At 58.0% G+C, this 26,519-nt stretch overlaps 1 protein-coding gene across 5 annotated transcripts in view; it reads left to right on the top strand.

The window, feature by feature from the left end:
- The window catches only part of H6PD (hexose-6-phosphate dehydrogenase/glucose 1-dehydrogenase), a 26,098-nt gene extending 427 nt beyond the window's left edge, over positions 1 to 25,671 (top strand). Inside the window, exons 1-5 of one of the 5 annotated variants that reach the window (XM_077763849.1) lie at positions 442 to 763; positions 7,817 to 8,453; positions 9,537 to 9,654; positions 21,504 to 21,773; positions 22,803 to 25,671. In XM_077763849.1, coding sequence (XP_077619975.1) covers positions 7,836 to 8,453; positions 9,537 to 9,654; positions 21,504 to 21,773; positions 22,803 to 24,166 — 2,370 coding nt within the window. In that variant the 5' untranslated portion in view covers positions 442 to 763; positions 7,817 to 7,835 and the 3' untranslated portion in view covers positions 24,167 to 25,671. Of the gene's footprint in view, positions 1 to 441; positions 764 to 1,349; positions 1,643 to 3,165; positions 4,100 to 4,151; positions 4,289 to 7,816; positions 8,454 to 9,536; positions 9,655 to 21,503; positions 21,774 to 22,802 lie in introns of those variants that run through there. The other 4 variants (XM_077763847.1, XM_077763846.1, XM_077763845.1 and 1 more) reach the window with 4 other exon arrangements.
- Positions 25,672 to 26,519: the final 848 nt, after the last annotated feature.

Genomic DNA, 26,519 nt, shown 5'->3' with positions numbered 1-26,519 from the left:
TTCCTCGTCCGCAGAGCCCTTGGCGGCGGCGGGCGGGCTGACCCCCTGGAGGCTAGTTTGGAGGAGCCCCCGGCGTCCCTTTCCCCGGGCCTTCTGGAAAGTCAGCGCAATGAGCGGACGAGTCCAGTGCTTTCTGTCTGGAGAGCGGCTTGATCTTTGGCCTTAGCCCTCGGGTTTCAGTCAGCGTTCGCAACACACCCACCCGACGCGTAGTTTTCCGGAAGCAAACCTAGCTGCATCTTTGAACATCGGCTCCCTTAAACTTGAATGTTCGGTTGGAAATGAGAACTTCTGGAAAGATCATAAACCGAAATTCTTTGCCCACCCCCTCTCCACCCAGCCAGGCCCATGGCTTCTAATTCGCTTCTAAAGGTAGCGAATTAGGGGGGTCCTGGTGTAGAAATGGGCATATTTTAAACTCTTAGGCACATTCTCTGCCCTGATCGAAGGCGGATAGACGTTTTGAGCCGATGGGGCTAATCTTTTGGGTAGTTTTAGGGACACTTGAGATGAAAATGCTCCCTGTTCGGCGCGAAGAGAGCTCATTTCTGACAGTCCTTTATGTAACTTTCCTTTGAGGTACACGACTGCCCAACAAATAACTCCTCTAGACAGACATTCAAGTTATTTTTATGCAGAGACTGGAGTTTCCTAAGTTACTCTGGAGTCCGATGGTTTGAGGCCGTCTGAGAGGGAAGCCTCGAGGTCCCTTTATCAGGGGCCTAGCCACTTCTCGCTTTATTCAAGGTGGAATTTGAACAAGGTAAGATGTCATTGTTTGAGGCCACATTTCATGGTGGATCCTGCGAGGCCCTGACCCGGGGGCAGAGCAGGAAGTCTGGTTTTGCTGTTTGCTGCCCTGACTTGAGAGCCAGGTGGCTCTTTGTCCGGGAGACTTACCGCCGTTGCCCTCTAAAACATTTTTCACATCCATGATCTGGGTGTTTTGGTTTGGTTTGGTTTGGTTTTGGTTTTGGCCCCGTCTTAAAATGAGGTGGATGATCCCCGTTTTACAGCTGGAGAAAGCCCCTTAGCAGTTAGGTGAAAAGCCTACAGCTCCAGAGTGAAGGGGTTTAGGCGCCTATTCTTTGGGTCAGATCATAAATCCCTCGAGGGCTGGGGTGGGGACCAGCCCAACCCTTCCTGGCATCACATTTCTTTGATTTTTTTCCCCCCAGCCAGTATGACAGGAAGGTCATGAAAGCCGTTGATGAGCCATTTCTTGGCATTTTTTTCCCCTTTCTGTTGTGGGATGGCTAATTCCTTTTGCAGCAGTTCCAAGAAACTAGCAAGAAAAGTACCTTTGCTCATGATGCCGTTGGTTTCATAATGATAGAAACAAACATTTCTAAGTCAGCTTACTGTAGGCTGACTCGTGCCAAGGGCCGTATGCGGATTGCCTCATTTTGTGCTTCTTATCAGCTTGTTTGCCTGCCCCGTGGTTGAGACACGTGAGCGAGATAGACTGCATCACGGTTGTTCCAGTCTCTTCGAGGAGCAGAATCCGTGTCCACACCAATGCAGGGTTTTAAATTCCACCGTTGGGGGTGTAGTCACACGTTTTACTGGTAGGTGGGACGCAAGGGCTGAAGCCAGACCGCCTGTGTTCACATCCGATCCCCTCTGAGCTGCCTGCCCTCCAGTGAGTCCTTTTCCCTCCGTGCACCTCGACTTCTCCTGAATTCGTTCTGCAAGTGGGCAGAGTAATGGTACCTAGCTCCCGGGTTGTGGCAAGAATTTAAAAGCTTTGGTGCATGTGAAGCTCTAGGATCGGCATATAGTTAGACGCTCTGTAAATGTTTCTTTTGTCATAACTGGTGGTGGTACTGTGAATGCAAACTGTGCCTTAGTGCTCAAAGTCACCGGTAGATTCCTTCCTTTGTGCTATCGTTCAGATGCAGACGGCTTGCACACAGCTGACAGTGGTCTTCTACAAAATGGGATTTACTTGTGCCCCTCCTGTGGGCCAGGCCCCGTTTTGGATACTGGAGACCATCAGCAAACAAACCACAAAGCCCCTTCCCCCATTGGCACTTGCGGGGAGGGGCGACAGGCGATAAAACAAACACACTTTTCAAGGACCGTATATTAGAGAATGATACGTACCACGGAGAGCAATAGAGCAGGGGCTGAGATGGGGGTAGGAGGTTTGCAGTTTTACAGAATCAGCTGAGAGAGCCTCCCCGAGGTGACATTTCAGGAAAGAATTCAAGTTAGGGAAGGAGTGAAGTATGTGGACATCTGCAGGGGGAAGTAGGTCAGGCAGAGCGAACAGCAAGTACAAAGGCCCTGAGGCAGGAAGACGGGTGGCTGGAGCCTAGAGAGGGGCACAGTGGCAGAAGAGATCATGGGTGGGAGGCCATAAGAGGTGGCCGAGTGCCATGCTCAGGAAAAGGCAGAAGAAACGGGAGGCCAGTTAGGTGGTTCCTATGATAACCCGGACAGAGGTGATGGTGGCTAGGACCAGAGTGGGGTGGTGGAAGTAGTTATAGTCTGGATGAATTTCGATGATAGAAACTATAGGATCCGCTGAGAGATGGGATGACCCCCAAAGTTTCCGGCCTGAGCTCCCGGAAGGGTCGAGTTACCGTTTCCGGAGGCTGGGGCAGTAGATCAGGTCAGGGGATGGGTCCGTTCAGTTTTGAACATAGTAAGTCTTATAGACACCCAGTGACTGGTGGCCGAGTCGTGTTGATTGTGTGAGCTTGGAGTTGAGGGGGAGAGAGCGCAGACTGGAGGGGAGGACCTGGTGGTGTACCTGGCAAATGCCAGTATCTGTGGTGTAATATCCCTGTGGTGTTGTATGCTGGTACCTGTGTAACAGTTCTGCAGGGGTGGGGCTTGGTGAGGGGGAGCCCGATTAACAGCCTTTGTCGGTATCTGTGGTGTAATACCCCTGCACAGGCTGTCTCAAGCACCCCACTGTAGAGTATCTTCGCCTTACAGACATAGTAGATGGAAATGATGTCAAGAGCCCAGGTTAATAGTAAAATATAGTAAAATACGAAACGATCAGCTCTAAGTATTTATTACTTCTGAATATAATTTTTTGGGTCATAAATTTGTACAATTTGGTTTAAACTTTTTCTTTTTGAGAGAGAGAAAACGCAAGTGGGGGAAGGGCAAAGAGAGGGGGGGAACAGAGGATCCAAAGCGGGCTCTGTGCCGAGAGCACAGAGACCGATGCGGGGCTTGAACTCATGAGCCGTGAGATCATGACCTGAGCTGAAGTCAGACGCTCAACCAACTGAGCCACCCGGGCGCTCTCATTTGGTTTTTTAATTCAATGGCTGTGTTTAACAACCGGCTTGAAAAATTCCCCAAAAACTCAGCAGGCACATCTTGCGTGCAGGTCCCAGGTGGCTCCAGCACACCATTTGGGTCGTGGGGACCCAACACACCGAAGAGGTGATGGGAGTAAGGATTCTCCGAGGTCTGGGAGGGAAGCGGGTCCCAGAGCCTGATCTTGCACCTCTTATCCCCGTCTCGTCCCCAGGGGACCGGGAAGGGAGGGCCACAGCCCGCAGAGTAGCTGAGGGTTGGACTAGCGTGGGTATGTTTGGTGCAGGTGGGCCAGAACCAGGAGAGTTCGGGAAAGACACCCGCCTTAGTGATCGTCTGGGGCACTGGGCCCCTCCCCTCGCACTCTGGTTAAAAAACGATCTTTAGTTTGAACTCTTGTTTTACTCCCACGCATTCTTTCTAAAATTCCAAACTCCTGGGCTATGATTTGAAGAAAACAGGCCCCTCCTTCCCGTTTGGCAAACAGAAGGTGGAGGCCAAAGGTGTTGATGTGGCATTGGGAGAGGGAACAGGGTGGCCGCAGCCACTGACCTTTGCCTTCCCGCTCCTGTCCCCTGCCCCGGGGTCTGCTGGGAGCCAAGGACCGGCGCTGCTCCCTCCTGTGGCTTACCAGAGCCCCCCCCCCCCCGCCCCCCCAGCGCCAGCACACGCTGGGCCTGTGGGGGCCGGTCAGGCACGGCTGCCTTTTTCGCTTGGGCAGAAGCAAAGCCTGGAACCAGATTCCGATCCAGGCCCTCTGGCTGGCCAGGTCGGTGTTCGCGGCTTCGAGAATGTTGGCGGAGCTGTTCTTCCAAAGGTGAGCCGCCCAGGACGCCCTGACGGGAACCCCTCCGGCCGGACTGGGGGAGGGCAGGACTGCGGACATGGGCCACATCAGCCATGACACCGAGACGAGCCTGTGTGAAGACAGTCGTCTGCATCTCCCTAGAGGAGGCCCCGCGGCACGGCACTCGGTGGGGGAGCGTGTTTCTGGCAAGAAAGTGTTGTAAGTGACATCGTGCCCTTCACACGCTTCCGCCAAAGCTTCAAGGAGTCTTGTCTTCACTTCTGAAGGGCACTCCGCTGTCAGCTCTTTGCTGCCCGGTGCAGTGCCCCCGTCCGCTCCCCCGGGGCCGCGCTGCCCGGGGCCACCCTGGCTGCCTGAGGTGGGCACCCAGCTGGGGCCTCTCCCTTGCTGAGAGAGGGCGCCTCTCCTTTCCTTGGAAAAGCCAGGATTTGGGGGCAGCAGCCCAGCAGCGACCCTTCAGCTAAGTCTCTTCGTCTCATAGACGGGGCGAGGGGCCTTCGCAGGGCGAACCGCTTGGCGAGAGGTAATCAAGGTAACGTGGCCGTTGGGGGCAGGAGCCGGAGGAGAATGACCCGCTCAGCCCAACACGCAGTCTCATACGCTGCCCTTCCTGCGCCAGAGTGCCATGACTAAGAAAACTTACTTTTTTTTAGTGTTTATTTATTTTTGAGATAGAGTATGAGTGGGCAACAGGCAGAGAGAGAGAGGGAGACACAGCATCCGAAGCAGGCTCCAGGCTCCGAGCTGTCAGCACAGAGCCCGACCTGGGGCTCGAACTCACAAACCGTGAGATCATGACCTGAGCTGCGGTCGGACGCCCAGCCGATTGAACCACCCGGCCACCGCAGAGAACTTACATTTAATTAAAAATAGGAACGATTCATAGCAGTACCAGCGGTCGGTGCGCCACGTCCGTGCTTTGTGGTTCATTTAAGTGTGTAATTTTAGGGGGTGCGGTTAGGCCTCTTGGAGCAGGCAGAGAGGCGGGGGAAGCGCTTCTGAAACACCCGCAAAAGCGGGGCCTTCAGCGCGAGAGCGGCTTAGACCGTCGGTGGCTGTGCTGGAGCCGTCTGGAGTCCCTGTCGCCTCACCCCTGCTCCAGGGCTGGGCCCTGTTCTTGGCTTCGTTGGGCTTCTCGAAGCCTGTTTGTCTCCCTGCCGCCGGGGCAGCAAGGGGGATGGGATGACCGTGGCAGTCACTGTGTCCCTCCTTTCGGGGCTGGGTGTGGGGACTGGTCTGGGGACTGTGCCCTAAATGCCCGAGGTCGGTCCTCAGGGCTGCCTGCAGGGCGGGGCTTTGTCCCAGCTGGGACGCCCAGCGAGCATGGTTGGTGGCGTTAGGCCACCCTCAGGAGCCAGGAGGCGCCTTACACTCAGCTAATTTGTTGACGTCTGCGTAGGGTTTTGTTGCCTGTGTTACCTCAGCTAATCGTCACAAGCCCCCTGTGTAGTTCGGTTGTGTTAGCCCTGTGTCACAGTTAGGAAACAGGGACCCAAACTGACTAGGTGACTTCATTAGATCACCCAGCGGGGGGTGGTCTCAGGCCCTGGTCCTCTGACCCAGGTGCCGCATGCCTCCCCTTGACTGAGGAAGCTGTTTAGCCCAGTAACTGGGGGCTCGGGCTTGGGGACAGGGCAGTTCTGCAGTCTTCCGGGGCTGGGGGAGAGGGACTGGTCCTTGGAGCCCCCTCACCCGCCCATCCAGGCTCCCTGAGGTCCCGGACTCCTCCTCCTGCATCCCCAGCACGTCTATCTGTCCGGAGCCCTGGCTCCCGGTGTGGGACCAGGAGCTCTGGAACACAGCCTGCCAGCTGGAGGCTCCCCCTTCTCCAGGCTGTTCTCTGGGCTTCAGATTTCTCACCGCCTCTTCCCGCACTGACCTTGCAGCTCTGTCTTCCCTCCAGACAGGGGCGATTGCCAGTTGAGGAAGAAATGCACTAAGGGCCAAGGACAGGGATTGGGAGAAGGAAGAAGGGGAGTGAGTGCGCAGGGTAGGGGGGAGTGCGGGGGAAGGCTGGGGGCCACGCAGCCGGTCCCTTTACCCGCCACGTCAGGCTGCCATAGAGGAGATGTCCGGTGTCCTGTAGATTCTGATGCAGATTCTGTTGTCGGAGCCTCATCTCGGTTTGGCCACTAACTGTGACATCCAAAGAGATGAGGAGGAGGCAAAGGGAAAAGTGGGGGCCGGGGGTGCTGTCGGAGGGTAGCTCTGGTCCCACTCAAGGTGGGCGATGATCCAGGGATGCGGGAAGGGAAGCTGGCCAGATATCTCCTTAAGCCTCCCTTTCCCTACCTGCACAGCCAGATTGGAGCCTCACTGTTGAGGGTTTTGTTCTTCCTTCATCCGGAAACTCCTGCTGCCCGTCATCTCGGTTCCCTGTCGGTGCTCCAGCCCCCCATCCCCCCTCCCCGGGGCTGGGCCCTGTCGCCCCGCCGTCTAGTTCTGAGAGCCGAGTAGCTGACCACGATCGCTTTCCCCCTCGCTCCTACCTTTCCCCCAGAGCACTGGCCCTTGGAAATTGGAGAACGGGAGAGCCGTGGAGTAAGAATTGAGCACGTTAAAGCCTTACAACCTTGGTCAGAACAGAAGGCAAGTGAAAGCAACTCCTCTGGTGCATTTGCGGCCGGTCTGAGGCCGCTTGCCTTTCATACACGTCAGCCGCTTTAAATTAACCTGAAAGCAGCCAGGATGTTAGGTGCACCTCGGGCGTCAGGCGCACCTTGGGGAGGCTGCAGCATGCGTTTGCCATGTTTGCCCAGGGGCCAGAGAGCCTGGTGCCCGTTGGGCGCCCTCCTTCCTCACCTTCCTTCACCGTCTGAGCCTCAGCTTTTCTCTCTGCAAGAGGGAAACTGCAACAGCACCCGCTCCACTGGCTCTTTTCAAGGCTTTTGTCCGGACTCGGTAAGATCGTATGCACGGAAGCACTCCGTTCCGGGCGGCTGCTGTCGTTAACGCACCCTAGTGACAGCTGCCACTTACACAGTGCTCCGGGGGTGGTGGCCAGTGTCCCAAGCATCTGATAAATACTAACTCATTTTGTCCTTATAATAACCCTGTGCGATAAGTCACCGGTACCCCCGTTTCAGATGAGGAAACTGAGGTATGGAGAGACTGGGTAGTTGTCCAAAGTCAAACAGGAAGGAGTTGAGCTAGGATTCCACCCCAGTGGGTTCCAGAGTCAGTGTTGTTATTACCGCGCCGCAGGGGTCATTAGTAATCGTGCTGGGCCCGGAGCCCAGCAGATGCAGGAGAAGCAAAGTGAGCAGCAACGGGGGGGTGGGGGGGGAGTGTGAACCTGGCTTCTTGCGGCTCCGGCCATCACCTGAGGACCTGCCACCAGTCCTGAGCTGATGGGCCTGGCGCCCCGTGCTCGCGCGTGAGACTGGCAGCAGCCATCAGGCGTGCGCTCCAGTCCCACGGCAGCCCTGGGGGCCACCCCCCGGAGCTGCCCGCAGCCCGGCTGTCCACCTCTCGCAAGGGGCCTACCCCCTCCCCGTGTACAGCCCCTACTACGGGGTGGGCCCCCTCCGCACCAGAAGCCGAGCTGCTGAAGGGGGGTGACGCGGTGGGGAAGCTGAGGGATTGTAACACTGTCCCGAGAAACGTGGCTGTTCTGTGCCAGACAGGAAATGTTCGACAGCCCGGAAGCGGGTGTACCTCCGCGTCCCAGCCTCCTGAACCGTGTCTGATCTTTCCTTGTTCCTTGTCTGCCTCACCTGTGCCCAGGCGCCCCGGCTGCTGGAAGATGCTCACGGTGGCGATGTGCGTGGCCCTCCTGGGCTGCCTGCGGGCCCAGGAGCTCGGGGGACACGTCTCCGTAATCCTGCTGGGAGCCACTGGGGACCTGGCCAGGAAGTACTTGTGGCAGGGGCTGTTCCAGCTGTACCTGGACGAGGCAGGCCAGGCCTACAGCTTCAGCTTCCATGGGGCTGCCCTGACGTCCACCAAGCAGGGCCAGGAGTTCATAGCCAAGGTCATGGAGTCCCTCTCCTGCCCGGAGGACGTGGTGCCTGGGCGCTGTGCCGAGCTCAAGGGCCAGTTCCAGCAGCTGAGCGGCTACCACCGCCTGAAGACTGGCGAGGACTACGCGGCCCTGAGCACGGACATTGAGGCGCGGGTCCAGCGCCAGGGCGTCCGGGAGGCCGGCCGGATTTTCTACTTCTCGGTGCCGCCCTTTGCCTACGCGGACATTGCCCGCAACATTAACGGCAGCTGCCGCCCCGACCCAGGCGCCTGGCTACGGGTCGTCCTCGAGAAGCCCTTCGGCCATGACCACCTCTCCGCCCAGCAGCTGGCCGCGGAGCTCGGAAGCTTTTTCCGAGAGGAGGAGATGTACCGCGTGGACCATTACCTGGGCAAGCAGGTGAGCAGCAGCTGTGGGCGTTAGAGGGGGCCGGGCGCAGGGAGACCCCATCGGCGGGGAGCCGGGGAGCCGCACTGCTGGCTGTGGGATCGGGCCTGGGCCGCTGTGAAACCCGAGCCGCCGTGGCTGTCCCGAAGGCGGGCCGGCAGCAAGAGGCTGGAGGAAAAGCAGAGCGTCGGGGGCAGGACCGTGGCCCTCATCCATGCAGCCGGCCGCATTCTCATTGCCGCCCTGCATCGTCTACACAGGTGGCCCCAGGACTCTGGTGTCGGCCTGGCTTCCAGTGCATCCTGGTGTGGGGATTAGAATTAACTTCTTCCACATCTACCTGCCTTTTTTCAGTTTCCATATCTTCCCGAGTTCTGTTCTGAGCCCAAGGCTGGTAACAAGATCCCACACCGAGTAGGGACCCCAAGTCCGTGCTTCTCAGCCAGGTTCTGTGGTGGAGCATGGGGGGCCCTCCTGTGATGCAGGCTGCTGGCCGCTTCGCTCTGAGCGTGCCCTCGGAGCGCCTCTGGGACAGCCTTCCCTACAGGCCCTAGTGGAGAGCACACAGCACGGTGTCCTTTGGTGCCGACCAGGCTGGTGGGCCCGGGGCCACGCGGGCGGGCACCTCATCGTCTTCAGGACAGAGGAGCTGCTTTCTCTCCAGCCCCATTTGGAGCTGCCGCGTTCCCAGAGAGTGGGCCTCAGACCAGAGTCTGAGCTGGTGAGGTTTTCACCTATTTCTGTGAAAACGAGCAAAGAGTACATTCAATTTACTGAACGTATTCAGTGTAAAGCTTTTCTTGCCCCAGTTGTAGTGGTAAAAGGATCTCTTCTTTTATTAAAAGTTGATGGTCATAGAAGATAAATCATCGGAAGTATTTTTTCCTTGCAAAACGAGGAGCTGGGAGCCCTGTGGAGGTCACTTAACGGTTTTTGGAGTCTGTGTAGAGCTGTGAGGTCGTAGAGCCCAGGGACTGAGAGCGTCTTCTCTGAGCAGGGCGGGGGGAGGGGGGGCAAGGCGTGGGCCCTTTCTGGGAGTCAGGATGCCACCTTCACCCTGAGAACCAGTGGCACACTGACCTCCTTCCCCGGCAGGCCGTGGCTCAGATCCTGCCTTTCCGAGACCAGAACCGCAAGGCCCTGGACGGCCTCTGGAACCGGCACCACGTGGAGCGGGTGGAGATCATCATGAAGGAGACGGTGGACGCAGAGGGTGAGTGAGGGGCTCCGCGGCCTTCGCCGGCCCCGTGCCCGGTGCGAGGGGAGGGCCGGGCATCTGCCCAGCGTCTGCGCCTCGGCTGGTGCTTCTCAGAGGGAAGCCGCCGCTGGTGTGGTGTCCCTCGAGGGCCTGCTGTGCCCCGGCCCTGGACGCGCTAACCCCCCAGGGCAGAGCCCGCGCCGTCCTCGCTGCCGGAAGGGAACGCAGTCTAGGTGGGTAAACTTGGCCCAGACCCGGAAGTTACCCTGAGTTCTACGTGGGTGTGGTGGGGCCCGTCAGAGCTGCCCCAGGGGCTGGTACCGGTGGTGCCCTCTGCCCAGACGCTTCTCCTCACCTCCTCGCCTCCCACCCCTCCTCTTCATTCCCAGCTCGGCCGTCCCTTTCTCTGGGGCCTTCTCGACAAGGTCCATTCAGGGCCCCCTCAGAGGACCACGTGCCTCCTTTCTCTGCCCTCCGGTCTTTTCTGTGTCTCATCCGGGGCCTGTGTGTCTCTCCCCCTGGAACGTGGGCTCCAGGTGCCTCCTTTCTGGCTCCTGGCACGCATGTCAGAAGTGCTGAACAGATACCAAGTGAATGAGCAGCGTTGACCCCGGCGCGCGTGGCCCATCTGTGCTGGGTGGCCTCAGCACGTCACCTCCCTCTGCGGCGAGGTGAGCAGCCGTGTAGCAGACAGCGCCCAAGGCTCCGCGGGGTGCCGGCCTTGTGTGAGTCCATCCACTTTGTTGAGCCTTGACTGCATTATGGTCAAAGCATCGGTTCTCAGCCAAGAAAATAAAAGCTAATTCTTCTCATGTCTGTCCCCCCAGTGGCCATCTGAGGTGGGTCCTATCATTAGCCTCCACTCACAGATGTGGTTTGGCGATGTGCCCAAGGTCACACGGCAGGAAGCGGTAGAGCCGGGTCCTTGGGGTGAGAGGTGTGGCTTTGGCCCCCAGGCTCTGCGCCACTGCGCCCAGCTCATCGTTCTGGCTGCTGGCTGCTGGCTGCAGCCTGGGCTGAGACACCCAAGGCCACTGTCCCCAGCCCACAGTGTGCCTCTGGGCAGAGTGGAAGGCTCCAGACCCTTCAGGGTCTGTCTCCTGTTTGCCTGTAACTCTTTTTCTTTTCCTTCCCTTGGTTACCCTCTCCAGCTTCCCTCCCCTCCTCTTCAAATGTGTATCCGGTGCCGGAGCCTCCGTGTGAGGGCCGTGGCCACGTGGGGTGTGATGAGGCACAGCCTCTGCCCCCCTCCAATACCTCACAGGCTCACTGGGGGAGGGGGTATATTAGGACAGACTCCAAAACATATGAGGCAGGCAGGCAGGGCCAGGGGAGGGGGGGTTGGGGGAGGGGTGCCTGGCTGGGGCCATGGGTCAGGGCCCCTGTGAGCAAGCCTCCGACGACATTGCTGTCCTTGAGCGGAGCTGGGTTTCTCCGTTCTGGAGGCCCTGTCAGGACACTGGCCCTCTCCCCGCTGCACTGAGCCTGCGTGGTCTTGGGAACCAGCCCCAGCGCTTCCCGTTATTTCCTGTTCTGTCCTCAGCCGCGGCCCGGGCTGTGGGTCGCCTCCGTGCGCCGGTGCGTGTCTGCTGGGCTCGTGGCGGTGAGGGCCGGGCCTGGCTCTTGCTTCGCCTGCAGAGAGCTCAGCCTCAGCTCTGGTGCTGAGAGCGCGGGACGGCGTGACAAGGTGCCGCTGTCCCCGTCTGCAGTCCAGCGCAAGCCTCGGCCCGGGCTTGGCTCAGCCACCGGCAGGGCTGGGACGCCGGGACTCCGACTGTGCTCTGGCGGCCCCTGCGTGTCACCCCTCCCCCCGCACTGGGGAAGAGCGGTGATGTCTGGGGCCACCAGCTGGCACCATCGCCCCTTATTCCTTCCAGCCCTTCCTCTCCAGTTCCCTTTTGATACCTGATGTCACCCGGAGGCTTCTTTGCGGGACCCCTGGGGAGCCAGGGGCTGGGTGCACTGAGGGCCTGCTTCCCCGGCAAAGATACTTTTGGGTTTTGGAGAAAGGAAGAGGGAAGGCAAGGCAAGGAGGCAGACTGAGGCCTGGGCAGGTCTGTGTGCCCAAGCATGGCCCGAGGCAGGGCGTCTTGGGTTTGGATGATGCCAGACAGCGAGGCCCAGGAGGGCGGGCACCGTGGCTCGGCCTTCAAGGCTGCGGGTGGGACCGGGGCACTGGCCCAGCTGCCTGCAGGGCGCAGGTTTGGAGGGGACGCCCTGGAGCACAAGGCTTTTTCCCTCAGCTGGGCCCTGTGCCTTCGGCCCAGAGGCAGAGACACAGGGCAGGGCAGGCAGGGGGGTTCTGTAGCCCCTGAGGGGTTCCAGCCAGCAAGGGTGTCGCCTGTGGGCTGGACCAGCCTGTCCTTGACCGAGATGCTGATGCCGTCCTGGGGGCTGGAACTCTGTGCCGCCTGTCTGCCGGCCTGTCTCTGGTCTGACGGGCTGACTTCGTGTCCCCCCCGCACCCCCCCTCCTCCCAACCCCCGCGCCCAGCCAGCAGGGCCTCTGGCAGCAGTGAGTGCTCCCTGCCTCCTGGGCCTTGGGGACCTGAAGGACAAGCATGTGTGTGCTGAGAAAGTGGCCCGGGGCAGCTCCGGAAACCCAAATGCTGAGCCTCCCCCCTTTCCACCCGTCTCCCCTCTCCCCTCCAGGTCCTGCTCTGGAGCCCATAACACAGGAGGCCCCTTATGGACAGACCAGTTCAGGCTGGAGAGAGAGGACAGGAGATGTCCCTGGCTGGGGACATCTCCCTCCCCCAGGCTGTGGTCTCCCTGGCCTTGGCTGTGCCTTCTGTGGTGGGATGCAAAGCGGGCAGGGGGAGGGGCCGACCTCCTCCTGGAGGTCACGGCCGTGCTGTGGCTCCCTGTGCATAGCAGGCCAGCTGCTATGGTGGGACTGAGGGTGGCCGGGAGCTCCTGAGGTGGGATTTAGAGCCCCACAGTCTGGCGTTCAGCTTCAGAAGGGCACGTGCAGGGGCGGTCTCCCCTCGCCCGGGGCAGGTGCGGCTTCAGGTGCACAGCGCGGGGCAGTACGGGGTGGCCCTGCGCCGGGATCCCCAGGGATGGCAGACTACACTGTCACCCGAGTGCCGCAAACGGAAGGGGCTGCCCCTGGTCCCCAGGAAAGGGACTCCTGAGAGGCAAGGTCGTTTGGCTGTTCCCCTCCTCCTCCCCCCCAGACATCCGGGTGGGTGAGGCTGNGGGGGGGGGGGGGGGGGGGAGAGGAAGAGCACTTCCTTCCCCCTCCCTAGTCTCAGCTGGGGTGCCCCTCTGGGAGCCACAGAAACCCTGGGGGGTGGGTCTCCTGAGGCAGCACCGTGGGCTATACAAAGAGTGACCTTGGCTGTGTGGAGATGACCCCTGCTGGCCCCCCTGCTGGCCGCCAGGAGGCTCTGCGGAAGGAAGGGCTGCGTCATTGATGGCCCAAGGCACAGCTGTCCAGGCTGGCCTGCCCCTTCTTCTGGGGGCACCGGAGTGGGATCCGAGCTCGTGGCACCTCAGAATGCACGCTTCTAACAGCTGTGCCTGTGGCCTCAGTCCATCAGGGCCCTGTGCGGCTGGCCTTCCTGCCAGGAGGCGCTCAGGGCGTCCCCGCGTCCCTCTGCTGCCCTACTTTCTCTGGGTGGAAGGCTTTTTTTAAAAAAACTTTTTTTAAAAGCTTATTTATTTTGAGAGAGAGAGAGCAAGCAGAGGAAGGGCAGAGAGGGAGGGAGAATCGCAAGCAGGCTCTGCTCTATCGGCTCAGAGCCCGACGTGGGGCTTGATCCCACGACCTGTGAGATCTTGAGCTGAGCCGACATCAAGAGTCAGGTGCTGAACTGACGGAGCTACCAGGCGGGAAGAAGGAGGGAGACTTCCCGAGGACAGTGTAGCCGGCCCTGCAGGGGAGGGTCTCTTCCCACCCCCATTCCCCCCATGGAAGGAGCACGGCGCACGCTGACCTCCGAGGGCAGGAGCGGCCGTTCAGTGCCCCTCGCGCAGGGACCGCAGCAGCCCGGGTCCTCCGGGTGCGCACCAGCTGTCCTGCCCCCCGGCCTGGTGCCCCCCACCCCCATCTGCGGGCCGTCCGCAAGGTGAGCTCAGGGCAGCTGCCGGGCCAGTGGACCTGCTCTCTCCTTGGCCCTCCCTGCTCTTTATTTTTAGTTATCCCCGAAGGTGCCGGCAGGGCTCGCGGCTAGCTTTCGGTTTTGCGGTTCTGAAGTCTGTGTTTTCCTGGGAAAATCTGGGTCTCCCGCAGCGTGGAGGCAGCGGGGAGGGGCTTTGTGGCCCCCATTGTGAAGGGCGCGATCCGTGGCACGTCTCTGTATGATCATGATAATCTCTGCTGCTCTCTTGGGGTCGTTTGGAAGATTAAGTGAAATCACAGGCGTGGAAATGCTTTACCAGTGGAAACGCTCTTCTCCTTCTGAGCCGTCAAGGAGGCGAAGTGCTGTGCTCTCTCTGCGGGGCGCCCTGTAACTGACCTGTGACTCGTGCCAGGTTCCGGGAAGACCCGGAGTTGGTCTGTAATACTGCCCTATGTCCATGCTTCACCGAGTTCATCCCTCCCTCTCTCTCTCTCTCTCTCTCTCTCACATATATGGATGTGAACATGTATTTCGGCTTCTACCTTCAGCAATCTGTATAATGTATACCTTGTAGTAACCGTATTTCTGTGAAATTTCTTTTTCTATCACAGAATATGAGTTGCCCTATTATTAGGCATTTCACTTTTTGCTATTTTATTTATTCATTTGTATTAAAAACTTTTTTAACGTTTATTTTTAAGAGAGAGAGACACACATAGTGCAAGCGGGTGAGGGTCAGAGAGAGAGGGAGACACAGAATCCAAAGCAGACTCCAGGCTCTGAGCTGTCAGCACAGGGCCCAACCCGGGGCTCGAACTCACAGACCGTGAGATCATGACCTGAGCTGAAGTCGGCGCTTAACCGACTGAGCCACCCAGGCGACCCCCTTTTTGCTATTTTAAACAGTCCTTTGCAGGCTTTAAAAATTAAGATACAATTCACATATTATAACACTTACCCTTGTTCACAAAATCGTTTGACCACTGTCATTCTAGAACATTTATGAGCATTAAAAAAAATAGTTTTCCCTTTGAGTCTGCTTCTGAAGTGGAGTTGTGAGGCCAAATGGTGGAAACTACATTACGGCTCTTATTATGTTTCCCAGAACGTGTGCAACAGTGATGATCATAGCTCGTGTTCCTACAGCTTTGCCTGCATGGATGCTGCTGTCCCCCCCGCCCTCGCCAGTGTGGTGGCCCTCGAGCACCTGGGACACAGCTTGTCTTGTCTGCCGTAGCATGCTGCCCCACGGGGGTGTGAGGGGTAGCCCGGCCGAGTGGCACGGTGCTGGGGCGTCCGTGCTTGTGACCTTGTGATCTTGGGTGGTGGTGGACTCCGAGCCATTTGGAAGCCAGGTTTATGGTCTTGCTCCCAATTGTCCAACCTGGTTGAGCTTTTTTCTATCCTTGTTCAGACATCAGTGGGTTTTTAACCCTCAACTTTCAATGTAGGAAAGGATGCCAGGAGTGAGTAAGAGATCATTTTCAGGAAGAATCAGTGCGCAGACACTGGTGGACAACGAGTGGTCGGCATCCGCAGGAGAGCCGGTGCCCCGGCTGGACCCCGGTGCTGCGGTCGGCGGTGTGGTCCCTCCGGGAGAGGTCGTTCTGGAAAGGCAGAGCTTAGCCGGGGAGGGCTGCAAGCGCAAGTGCAAGCCTCCAGGCTGTGCTAAACACGGGCACCCCCTGAGGCTTGAAATTAAGGAATAAAGGAAGCTGTCTTTTACACAGCGGGTAGTAAACCTGGGAAGTGCTTTCTCCCCGGCACTGAGAGAGGATAAAAATAGAAGAGGGTTACTTAGGGATTTGCTAAGCCAATGAATAGTAAACAGATAACGGGGCCATTGAAGGATTCTGCTGTGCTCCCTCCATCAAAAATTCATCTGTTCTCAAGCTTTAACTATCCTCTTTATACTCTTAAGTCTGTAACCCATCGGTTCCAGGGCACACATTTTCTTTTTCCATATTTGAACATCTCTGCAGTTGCATTTACCATTGACGGGGCACCGGAGTTGACGTGGTTGGAGGCCCGTCTCTTTCTCGGTGGTACTAAAACCGTGACGCTCTCGCCATCGCCGGCATTTTGGGTTTGATGGAATCCAGTATGTGTCTGGCACTCACTGCCTGCCCAAAAGTCCAGTCTTAAACCTCTCGCTGCCTTCCATGTGCACNGTGAGATCATGACCTGAGCCAAAGTCGGACGCTTAACCGACTGAGCCACCAGGCGCCCCTGCATCGTCTAACTTCTTTATCTCCAAATGGTGACCGTCCTCTGTGTTGCCGGCTGCTGGGCCCTCTTTCTGAAGCTTCTGTAATAATAAAAATACTAGCTGGTATCTCCCGGCGCTTCCCGTGTGCCAGGCACCATTCCAGGCCTCGTAGATGTGTTAACTCGTTAATGCTGCAAGGGAGGGATGGGACTGTCCCTGTCTTACGTGTGAGATAGAGCTGCTCTCGTGGTGCCGCAGAGCTGAAAGACAGCGGAGCAGGTGCTTGAACCCATCCCTCCTGGCTCCAGAGACCGCACTCCAGATCACGAGTCTGAATGGCCTCGCAGATCCAGCCAGTCACCACGAAGCGCTTTCCCATCCCCTGAATGGTATCTTTGCGTTTCCCTGTTACTGCATTTGCTCTGGCCCTGGTTCCCTCCCTTAATTGCTCCAAACGCTGCCTTGTCGGACCAGTACCCCCTCCGTAAGTTCGTCTTGCAGGTAGATCGGAGATGGCCTAACCGTCCCACAGCACCTGTTACGGTTCTACTTCTTGCTTATTTAAAAAAGTCGTATTTGACATACAATTCACATATCAGACAATGCACCCATTTAAAGTACACAGTCCAGTGGATTTGTCAATTTTAGAGCATTTTCGTCACCCTCCCCAAAAGAATCCCTGAACCCCTTATCCTCGTCCGTGTGACCTAGCCCCATGCAGCCACTAATCTACTTTCTCTGTCTATGGAGCTGCCTCTTCTGGACATTTCATATAAACGGAATCACACAATGGGCGGCCTTTTGTGTTTAACTCCTTTCACCGAGCGGCGTGTTTTCAAGGTGCATCCATGTCACGGTGTGTACCAATACTTCATTTCTTTTTTGTGGTGAATGGTAAAATTTTATTTGTCCATCAGTTGATGGACATTTGGGTGGCTTCCACTTCTCGGCGATTGTGAATAATGCTGCTGTGAACGTCCATGTACAAGTGTTTGTGTGGGCCTATGTTTTCATTGTTCTTGGGTGCACACGCAGGAGTGAAATTGCTGGAGCCTACGGTAATTCTGTTTAAGTCCTTGGGGTCAGGAATTTTAATAGCTCCTTAGACTTCTCAGTCTAGTGTCCAAGGCTCTTTCTGACTGGTCTCGATTTCTGCTGTTCCGAATCACCAACTGGCTGCTTGTGCCAGGCCAGGCTTACATTGTCGTATGAACTGTGTGTTGGGGCCTCTGCCCTCTGGTCCCAGCAGGCATTGGGTCCCTGACCTTTGACCTAGATCCATCTTTCTAGAGCCCAGCTCAGCTGGCTTCTTCCACTCCACTCCCGAAAGCCACTGGTGCTCAATCCCTTCAGCTCCACTCCCAAGTTGAACGTTCACTTGTATGGTTGTTAAAATGGTAGTGCTAGGAAGTTGAAAGGGAGGTGTTTGCATGGAAGAATTGCAGGCTCTGGAGCTAACTTCCTGGGTCCGATTGCGTTTTTACCCCTTTGCCAACTCTGTGGCCTTGGACAGGGCACCTAGCTTCTCTGAACCTTAATTTCCTTGTATTTTTAAAATTAAAATTTGTATTTGTAAAAATATTTATTTTGGGGAGACCCCAAGCAGGGGAGGGGCAGAGAGAGGGGGACACAGGATCTGAAGCAGGCTCCAGGCTCTATGCTGACTGCAGAGAGCCCTATGTGGGGCTCAAACTCATGAACTGCAAGATTGTGACCTGAGCTGAAGTTGGACACTCAACTGACTGAGCCACCAAAGCTTGTTTTTGAAAGTAAGACCTCCTTATATATCGTTAGTGTGAGAAATAAAGGGGCTGATGAACACTGTTATTATAATTATTATCTTTTCTTGATGTTTTTCTTCTCAGCCGTATCATAAGAACTTTGAAGAGCAGACCCTGTAGGGCTGGAGGAGCTCAGCCATCGTTTCAGCAGGGGGTGCTTTTGGCCTTTCTGTTGGCACAGCTGGTCTGGGTTCTCCCGTTCCTTCCGGGTTTCGCGTGGCTGGCCAGAGCTGCACCCTCAAGTTCTGGCTTAGAACAGGACTCAAGACTCCTGCTACTGAGGACAGAGGTGCTTTCCGCCGAGCAGGCTCCTGGGTTTATTTCTTGCCCCACAACACGGGTGTTCCCTCGGGCGTGGCATATTGGGCTGAGTTCAGGGCACATCCTGCCAGTCATGGCCTGGCCCTCCTCGCCATCCAGCTGGCATGAGCGTGCACCATGAGCCTGGTTGGGGCAGGTGCTCAGGACTGGTGCCGAGGACCCCAGGGGGCCTCTGTGAGGGAGCGTGTGGGGACAGCCAGGGCGGAATTAGGGGCCACTTCTTTTTGTTTGTTTGAACTAAATATTAACTAGATGAAAAAGAATTTTTACTAAATATATGTAGGACATGTGCAACTACGATATAACAAATACAAGCGTACCCACCAAGCCATTTTTTTTTAAGTTTATTTATTTATTTTTGAAAGAGAGACCAAGCAGGGGAGGGGCAGAGAAAGGGAGACACAGAATCGAAAGCACGCTCTGGACTCTGAGCTGTCAGCAAAGAGCCCGACGCAGGGCTCAAACCTGCAAACCATGAGATCATGACCTGAGCTAAAGTTGGATGCTTAACCAACAGCCACCCAGGAACCCCCCAACCAAGCCATTTTTTTTTATTATAGTTTATTGTCAAGTTGGTTTCCATATAACAGCCAGTGCTCATCCCTACAAGTGCCCTCCTCCATGCCCATCACCCATTCTCCCCTCTCCCCCCCATCACCCCTCAGTTTGTTCTCAGTATTTAAGAGTCTCTTATGATTTGCCTCCCTCCCTCTCCTTGACTATTTTTTTCCCTTCTCCTCCCCGATGGTCCTCTGTTAAGTCTCCTTTTCCACATATGAGTGCAAACATATGGTATCTGTCCTTCTCTGCCTGACTTATTTTGCTCAGCATAACACCTTTGAGTTCCATCCATGTTGCTACACATGGCCAGATTTCATTCTTTCTTATTGCCATGTAGTATTCCATCGTATAGATAAACCACATCTTCTTGATCCATTTGTCCGTTGATGGACACTTAGGCTCTTTCCATGTGTTGGCTATTGCTGAGAGTGCTGCTGTGAACATTGGGGTCCATGTGCCCCTGTGCATCAGCACTCCTGTATCCCTTGGGTAAATTCCTAGCAGTGCTATTGCTGGGTCGTAGGGGAGTTCTATTGTTTATTTCCTGAGGAACCTCCACACTGTCTTCCAGAGGGGCTGCACCAGTTTGTATTCCCACCAACAGTGTAGGAGGGTGCCCGTTTCTCCACATCCTCGCCAGCATCTAGAGTTCTCTGATTTGCTCATTTTAGCCACTCTGACTGGCGTGAGGTGGTATCTCAGTGTGGTTTTGATTTGTATTTCCATGATGAGGAGGGACGCTGAGCATCGTTTCATGTGTCTGTTGGCCATCTGGATGTCCTCTTTGGAGAAGTGTCTGTTCATGTCTTCTGCCCGTTTCTTCACTGGATTATTTGTTTTTTGGGTGTGGAGTTTGGTGAGTTCCTTATAGATTTTGGATACTAGCCGTTTACCTGATATGTTATTTGCAACCATCTTTTCCCATTCCATCGGTTGCCTATATTAGTTTTGTTGATTGTTTCCTTTGCCGTGCAAAAGCTTTTTATCTTGATGAGGTCCCAAAAGTTCATTTTTGCTTTTGAGTCCCTTGCCTCTGGAGATGTGTCAAGTCAGAAATTGCTGCGGTTGAGGTCAAGGACCAACCAAGCCATTTAAAACATTTTTTCTAAGTTTATTTACTCAGAAAGAGAGCACAAGTGGAGGAGGGGCAGAGAGACGGGGAGAGAGAATCCCAAGCAGGCTCCGCACTGTTAGTGCCAAGCCTGATGTGGGGTTGGAACTCACACACTTTGAGATCATGAGCTGAAGTCAGCTGGTTGACTGAGCTACCCAGGTGCCCCGTTTTTAACAAGAGCTTTATTGTATCTTTCCCCAAATTCTTTACCGTTTCCTCTCCTTTACTGTTCCAGATTTGGGGTGGGTTGCTCCCTTCATTGTTTGTATGTAGGCTGGATTCCCTGCATGGTACAGTTTCATCTCGAAGGGGAGGCGCATGCGTGTGTGTGTGTGTGTGTGTGTGTGTGTGTGTGTGTGTGTGTGGTCTTTCCCTTTATCCTGCGCTCAGGATAATCTCACCAGATCTTTCTTCTCATGACTGACTCTTTTCTGCTGTTTCTAATCCATAATCCACCTGCCAACCTGCTGTCCTCACCTGGATGCCTTCATCTTAAACACACCCAAGAGGAACTCACGGCTTCCCCGCCACCAGACTGTTCCCCACCCCGTGTCCCCCAGCGCCGCCCATCCTTGGCGTGGGCCCCCATTCTAGCGGTTCTCCCGTGCTTGCGCCCAGCGCTCAGCACGTCCGGTCACCCCTGTCCCCAGCACAGACGGCCCACCCCCTCCGCCTCGCCTGCGTGGCGGCCTTTCCGCTGGGGCAGCCGCACAGCCTCCTGCTCGGCCTCCTTGCTCCGGCGTCCAGCCCCCCCGCAGCAGCCCGGGAACTTGTCCCCTGCTTCCGGCTCTCCACTGGCTTCCCCTGAACATAGACCCTCCAGCCCCTGCCCCGCTGGCCTCTCCGTCCTGCTCACCTTCCCGCGGACCCTCCCAGCGAGCTCTTGCCTGCGCCAGGCTGTCGGGTCGAAGGCTCCTCACCGGTCGTGGCCTGGCTTTGGCGGTGCTCACCCCCCGGCCCTAGAGGACCCTCCCTTTGCTCTCCTCCCACTCTTTGTTGCTAGTTTCTTCCCTGACCCACTTTCTCTCCCCTCCCACTGAAAGCCGGGGCCGGGGACCCCCTGGGCCCCTGCACGCTGCCTGGCACACTTGTGCCGTTGGTGATGGGGTGGTGGCTGCCAGCCCCACGCAAGGGCAGGACGCAGAGACACACCCAGAAGTCAGGTAACGCCCAGAACCGTGTGCCAGCAGGCGGCAGCCAGAGCCCAGGCCCTCGCCTCGATGCCACAGCCTCCTGGGACCCCAGACCTCCCAGCCGACGCCTGGGGAGGAGCTGCAGTCCGACCGCATACCTGCAGATAGATGCAGTCTGGCATTTTCTGGGACCAGACCCTTCCCCACACAGATTCCTGGGAAGGCCCAAGAGTTTGGCAGCTTCACTGAGAATGCTCAAAGACACACCCCTTCTTTCTCTGGTTGGGATTTGCTCCGGCATAAGTCATGTTTGTCAGCTCTCTGGACTAGGGGATGGAGATGCTGGCTGCAGGGGTCTGGGGGAGGGGGCAGGGACAGGGGGTGGGGACAGGGGAAAGGGGACCAGATGTGCCTTGGGGAAGTCGGGCACATTGCCCACTTTTTAAAAGTTTATTCATTTTGAGAGGGAGAGCAAGTGTGAGTGGGGCAGAGGTGGAGACAGAGGGACAGAGAAGCCCAAGCAGGCTTCACACCGTCAGCGCAGAGCCCAGCGTGGGGCCCGATCCCTGTGAGATTGTGATCTGAGCCGAAACAAAGTCAGGCGCTCAACTGACCGAGCCCCCCAGGTGCCCCGGTGACGATTCCCTACAGCTTCTGTTCCCTGTCTGCTCCCATACAGGCCGCACCGGCTTCTACGAGGAGTATGGCGTCATTCGCGACGTGCTCCAGAACCACCTGACCGAGGTCCTCACCCTCGTGGCCATGGAGCTGCCCCACAACACCAGCAGCCCCGAGTCCATGCTCCAGCACAAGCTGCGCACCTTCCAGGCCCTGCGGGGCCTGCAGAAGGGCAGCGCCGTCCTGGGCCAGTACCAGGCGTACAGCGAGCAGGTGCGCAGAGAGCAGCAGAAGCCTGACACCTTCCACAGCCGGACGCCCACCTTTGCAGGTGCGCGCGGGGGCCGGGCGCAGGGGGCCGTCGCGGGTGCAGACACGCTTCGCTTCGGGTGGGAAGGGACCACGGCTGGTGTGTGCCTTGCTTGTCAGCAAGGAGGACGTTCCTTTGCGTCTCTGCCCCCAACCCTGTCTTAGAGCAGCGGGGCACCTGTTGGGTCCGTGTGGGTGCAGGGCGCCCCAGTGGTGTTCTGGGGTCAGTCCCTGTCCGCACGCACGTCCAGAGCTCTCGGGCGGGCTCAGACTCGGCTCCCACTCACACGTAGCGCCCCCAGCCTCCCCTAGGGACTGCTGCCCAGACAGATGTCCACCAGAGACGCCCTGTGGACAGTCCCGCGGGCCCAGTGCGTTCCTGGAACGGCCAGCTCCCTGACGCTGCAGGAAACAAACTCCACGGTGGAAGCGGCAGCGGTTTATTGGGCACTGACTGCGTGCCAGGCACTTTATATACGTTACCTCTACCTTGTTAAATCCCCGCGTGTACGAACCCCCAGGGCAGAGATGACTATTATCCCCATTTAAAGGTCAGGAGATGGGAGGCTCAGTGAGGTTGCAAAAACTTGCCCAAGGTCATGCAGAGACGGGAAAACCAGGTTCAGGAGCACACTCGGCCACTGGCTGGTAGGACCGTGGGGCGCCCTGCAGGCCCCGTTACCCACCCCCCCCACCTGCCCCGGGTGCTCTGCAGACTGGAGGGAAGCATCCCTTCCCACCAGGAGCCAGGATCACCGCCCCCGCCCCCCGACAGTTGTCTGTCAGGGGGACCGGACTCCCAGGCGCCTCATGGAGGTGGGAGTCCAGGGCGGCCCAGAGGCTGCACTTCAGGCACCTGCTGGGAGGAGAAGATGCTGGAAAGGGGGAGCATAGCAAGGTCAGGGGTGCTCCATAGGTAGTGGGCTGCCCGGAGGAGGCGGGGCAGTGAAGAGAAGGGCCAGCGGAGGCGAGGAAGGGAAGGCCAGCGCCCTGGGGGGGGTCCCCGGCTCTCTGTGCCAGAGTATGACTCCCACTGCCCCCCGTCCCTCAGGCATCCTTGTGCACATAGACAACCTTCGCTGGGAGGGTGTCCCGTTCATCCTGATGTCCGGCAAAGCCCTGGACGAGAGAGTGGGCTACGTCCGCATCTTGTTCAGGAACCAGGCCTACTGTGCGCAGAACGACAAGCGCTGGGTCGCTGAGCAGAGCCAGTGCCTCCCTCGGCAGATCATCTTCTACATCGGGCACGGCGAGCTGGGCGGCCCCGCCGTGCTGGTCAGTCGGAACCTGTTCAGGCCCTCCCTGCCCCCCGAGAGCTGGAAGGAGCTGGAAGGCCGCCCGGGGCTCCACCTCTTCGGCCGCCCTCTGTCCGATTACTACGCCTACGGCCCCGTGAGGGAGCAGGACGCCTACTCCGTCCTCATATCCCGAATCTTCCACGGCCGGAAGGACTCCTTCATCACCACGGAGAACTTGCTGGCCTCCTGGGCCTTCTGGACGCCCTTGCTGGACAGCCTGGCCCACGAGGTCCCACGCCTCTACCCAGGGGGCGCCGAGAACGGGCCCCTGCTGGACTTCGAGTTCCGCGGCGCCCAGCTGCACTTCTCGCAGCGGCAGCCCGAGCAGCTGGTGCCGGGGCCCGGCCCTGCGCCGCTGCCCAGTGACTTCCAGGTCCTCAGGGCCACGTACCGGGACAGCCCGCTGATCTCGGCCTGGCCCGAGGAGCTGATCGCGAAGCTGGCCGACGACATCGAGGCCGCTGCCGTGCGGGCCGTGCGGCGCGTCGGCACCTTCCACCTGGCCCTGTCGGGCGGCTCGAGCCCTGTGGCCCTGTTCCAGCAGCTGGCCAGCGGGCACTTCGGCTTCCCCTGGGCCCACACGCACCTGTGGCTGGTGGACGAGCGCTGCGTCCCGCTCTGGGACCCCGAGTCCAACTTCCAGGGCCTGCAGGCTCACCTGCTGCAGCACATCAGGGTCCCCTACTACAACGTCCACCCCATGCCCGTGCACCTGCACCAGCGGCTCTGCGCCGCGGAGGACCGGGGCGCCCAGATGTACGCCGGCGAGATCTCCGCCCTGGTGGCCAACAGCAGCTTCGACCTGGTGCTGCTGGGCATGGGCATGGATGGGCACACGGCCTCCCTCTTCCCGCACTCGCCCACCGGCCTGGACGGCGAGCCGCTGGTCGTGCTGACCGAGAGCCCCTCGGGGCCCCAGCAGCGCATGAGCCTCAGCCTGCCCCTCATCAACCGCGCCCGGAAGGTGGCGGTCCTGGTCATGGGCCGGGTGAAGCGCGAGATCACCATGCTGGTGAGCCGCGTGGGCCACGAGCCCAAGAAATGGCCCATTTCGGGCGTCCTGCCTAGTTCCGGCCAGCTGGTCTGGTACATGGACTACGAGGCGTTTCTGGGATGAGGGCGCCGTTGGCCTTGGCTCACTCCCACGCTCGCTTTCCCTCAACCGCTCCCCTCTCCTCAGTCCTGCCACCTGCCCTGGCCGTCTGGAACCATCTGGAACCCGATGCCTCGGGGCTAGGCCGCCAGAGAGGAAAGGACGAGGCCTTGTCCCCATCCCTTTGACAGTCCCTGTCTAGTCGTGTGGGCAGACACAGATGCGAGGAAGAAACGGAGTCTCTGCTCTTGGGAAGTTTCCAGTCTGGTTCAGGAGAGGAGTCTCCACCTTCAGAACATACCTGTGGCAGTTCCACATTAACACCAGCAGCACAAAACAGGGCAGCGGGAAAGCTCCCTGCTTCAGCAAGAATGCAGTGGTGAGGGTTCATCCAGGAAGGCTTCCTGGAGGGGGTGGCCCTTGAGCCGGCTCCCATGGAAAGGAAGGCTGCAGATGGTGGATGGTGGAGAGAAGGGAACGCAGGTGTCCATTGGGTGCAGGGCCCGCACAGAGCAGGATGGGAACTGTTTGGAGACATCGAGTTAGCCGAGTGCCCGTTTCTTCTGTCCCCTCCTCCCCTTCTCCGGAGCCCCTGACACTTAGCCTGCTGTTCGGGCCTCTTTGTGGCTGTCTCTCCTGCTCTCTGTCTCTCTGGGTTCCCTTCTCCTCAGTTCTGATGATGGTGGGGGTCCCTTCCCATCCCCTCTGTCTCTCTGCTGTCCCCCCAGACGGGTGACACAGCACCAAATACTAGGAAGTGGAAAGAAATCTCCCAGCTGGTGTTTGGAGCTCCCTTCCTCCATGTGGGGAGAGGTCCCCTACCCGCCCGCCACCCCCAGCTGCCCCCCTGTGTGATGCACAGTGGGCAGAGATGGTCATTCCAGGGATCCCTCGCTTAAGAGGGTCCTTTATACCTCAGGGGACTTGCAGGGGGCGTTTCTGCTCTCAATGTACCCTCTTGCTTTACCAGGAAAGATCCACTTAAGTCTTTAAGTCTTGCTCTGGTGGTGACACATCATCTGTGGGGACAGATGCCATGTAAACGGTCTACACCATCCAGGGGCTCTGATCTGACCAAACGGGAGCCAGGTCTTCTCTCGGGGGGCAGGGGCGGCTGCAGCTCCCTGGCAGTGCTGGCCACCTAGAACCTTCTCAGGGATGTGGCTGGTTCATGGGGCCACAGTGTAGGGGAGGGCAGGCGGCCCACCCACCTCTCCTCCCCCTCCCGGCCCCCCGTGGTCGGAGCTGGATGGAGCCGCCTACTTGCTGTCTCCCGGCCCCCCCTGCCGACACGCTGCAGAAGAGCTGGGGAGAAAGGACGAGGTAGCTTCTCTTTAAGAGGAGGGGGGTTCTCTGTTCCTGATTAGGTGGGTCCGTCATACCTGTTTTCCTGAAACCCCCAAGTTTGGAGGGGGGTCTCTCTGAAATTATTTTAAAAAATATTCTCACACATTTGATTTTTATTCCAGCTTCCCACAGAGTCACACCCCCAAGACCGGACAGTAAAGGGATCAGACCGATGACTCTGACCGCTCTCTCGTTTTAAAGTCACACGTGTGGCGGGCGTTGGTGTTCCTTGGGCAGGAGGAGCCCAGCCAGATCTATTTCTTTACTTCTGATTGTTTACACTTTCTTCAAGGCGATGAATTTAAAAGAATTCTGGGCTCCCTTTGAGATGTGTGCGTGTGACTCTGGTGCTTGGGAGGGGGCTCCCCGTGTGGAGGGCGCTCTTGTTGAAATTCCCCTGGCCTCCAGCGACCCGTCCAGACAGGGCACCTTTCTCTATGCCAAGAGAGCCGATCTTGGCGAGGCAGAGCCCCAGTGCCCGGTCAGGAAGTCTCTCTGGAGGGTCGGCATTTTAGCTTTTAGGCACCTGGCTGGCCAGCGGGCATGAGGGGACAGGATTGGCTCAGGCTCGGTGCCACCCGCGGCCACGTGGGGGCGCTCTCGCACCATCCCTGCCCTCTCGGCGGCTACCAGGGAGGAGCCCCTGCCAGCAGTTGCTGGGTGCCTTCCTTCCCACTTTGCAGCCCGCTCCCCTGGGTCGCCGGCCCCAGCACCGCCCCCAGTGCCGCCCCATGTTCTGTAGGAACTTAGTTCTCTGCGGCTGCAACACAGAGAGTGGGACCCCCACATGCCCACGGAGGCCTCCAGGATGTAGGGCCAGCAGGGTCCGAGGTCACCGTTTCGGAATCACAGTGAGTCGGTGCGGGGGTGAGCCCAGGATGTCCCGGCCTCAGAAGTCCTCCCCCACCTTCATCCGTGGAGCCTGTGCAGGGGGTAGGGGTGGGGCGGAGCTGCCCGAGAGTCTCCTCGCCACGGTCAAGTGCTGTCTCAAAAATCACACCAGCAAAGTCCACCGAGAACTCCGCATCTG

The sequence above is a fragment of the Crocuta crocuta genome, unplaced genomic scaffold (genome assembly GCF_008692635.1).
Source record: "Crocuta crocuta isolate KB4526 unplaced genomic scaffold, BGI_CrCroc_1.0 scaffold13, whole genome shotgun sequence".
Taxonomy (NCBI): Eukaryota; Metazoa; Chordata; class Mammalia; order Carnivora; family Hyaenidae; genus Crocuta; species Crocuta crocuta.
Note: the sequence above shows the minus strand (reverse complement) of the source record. Positions and strands in the feature narration are given on the sequence as shown.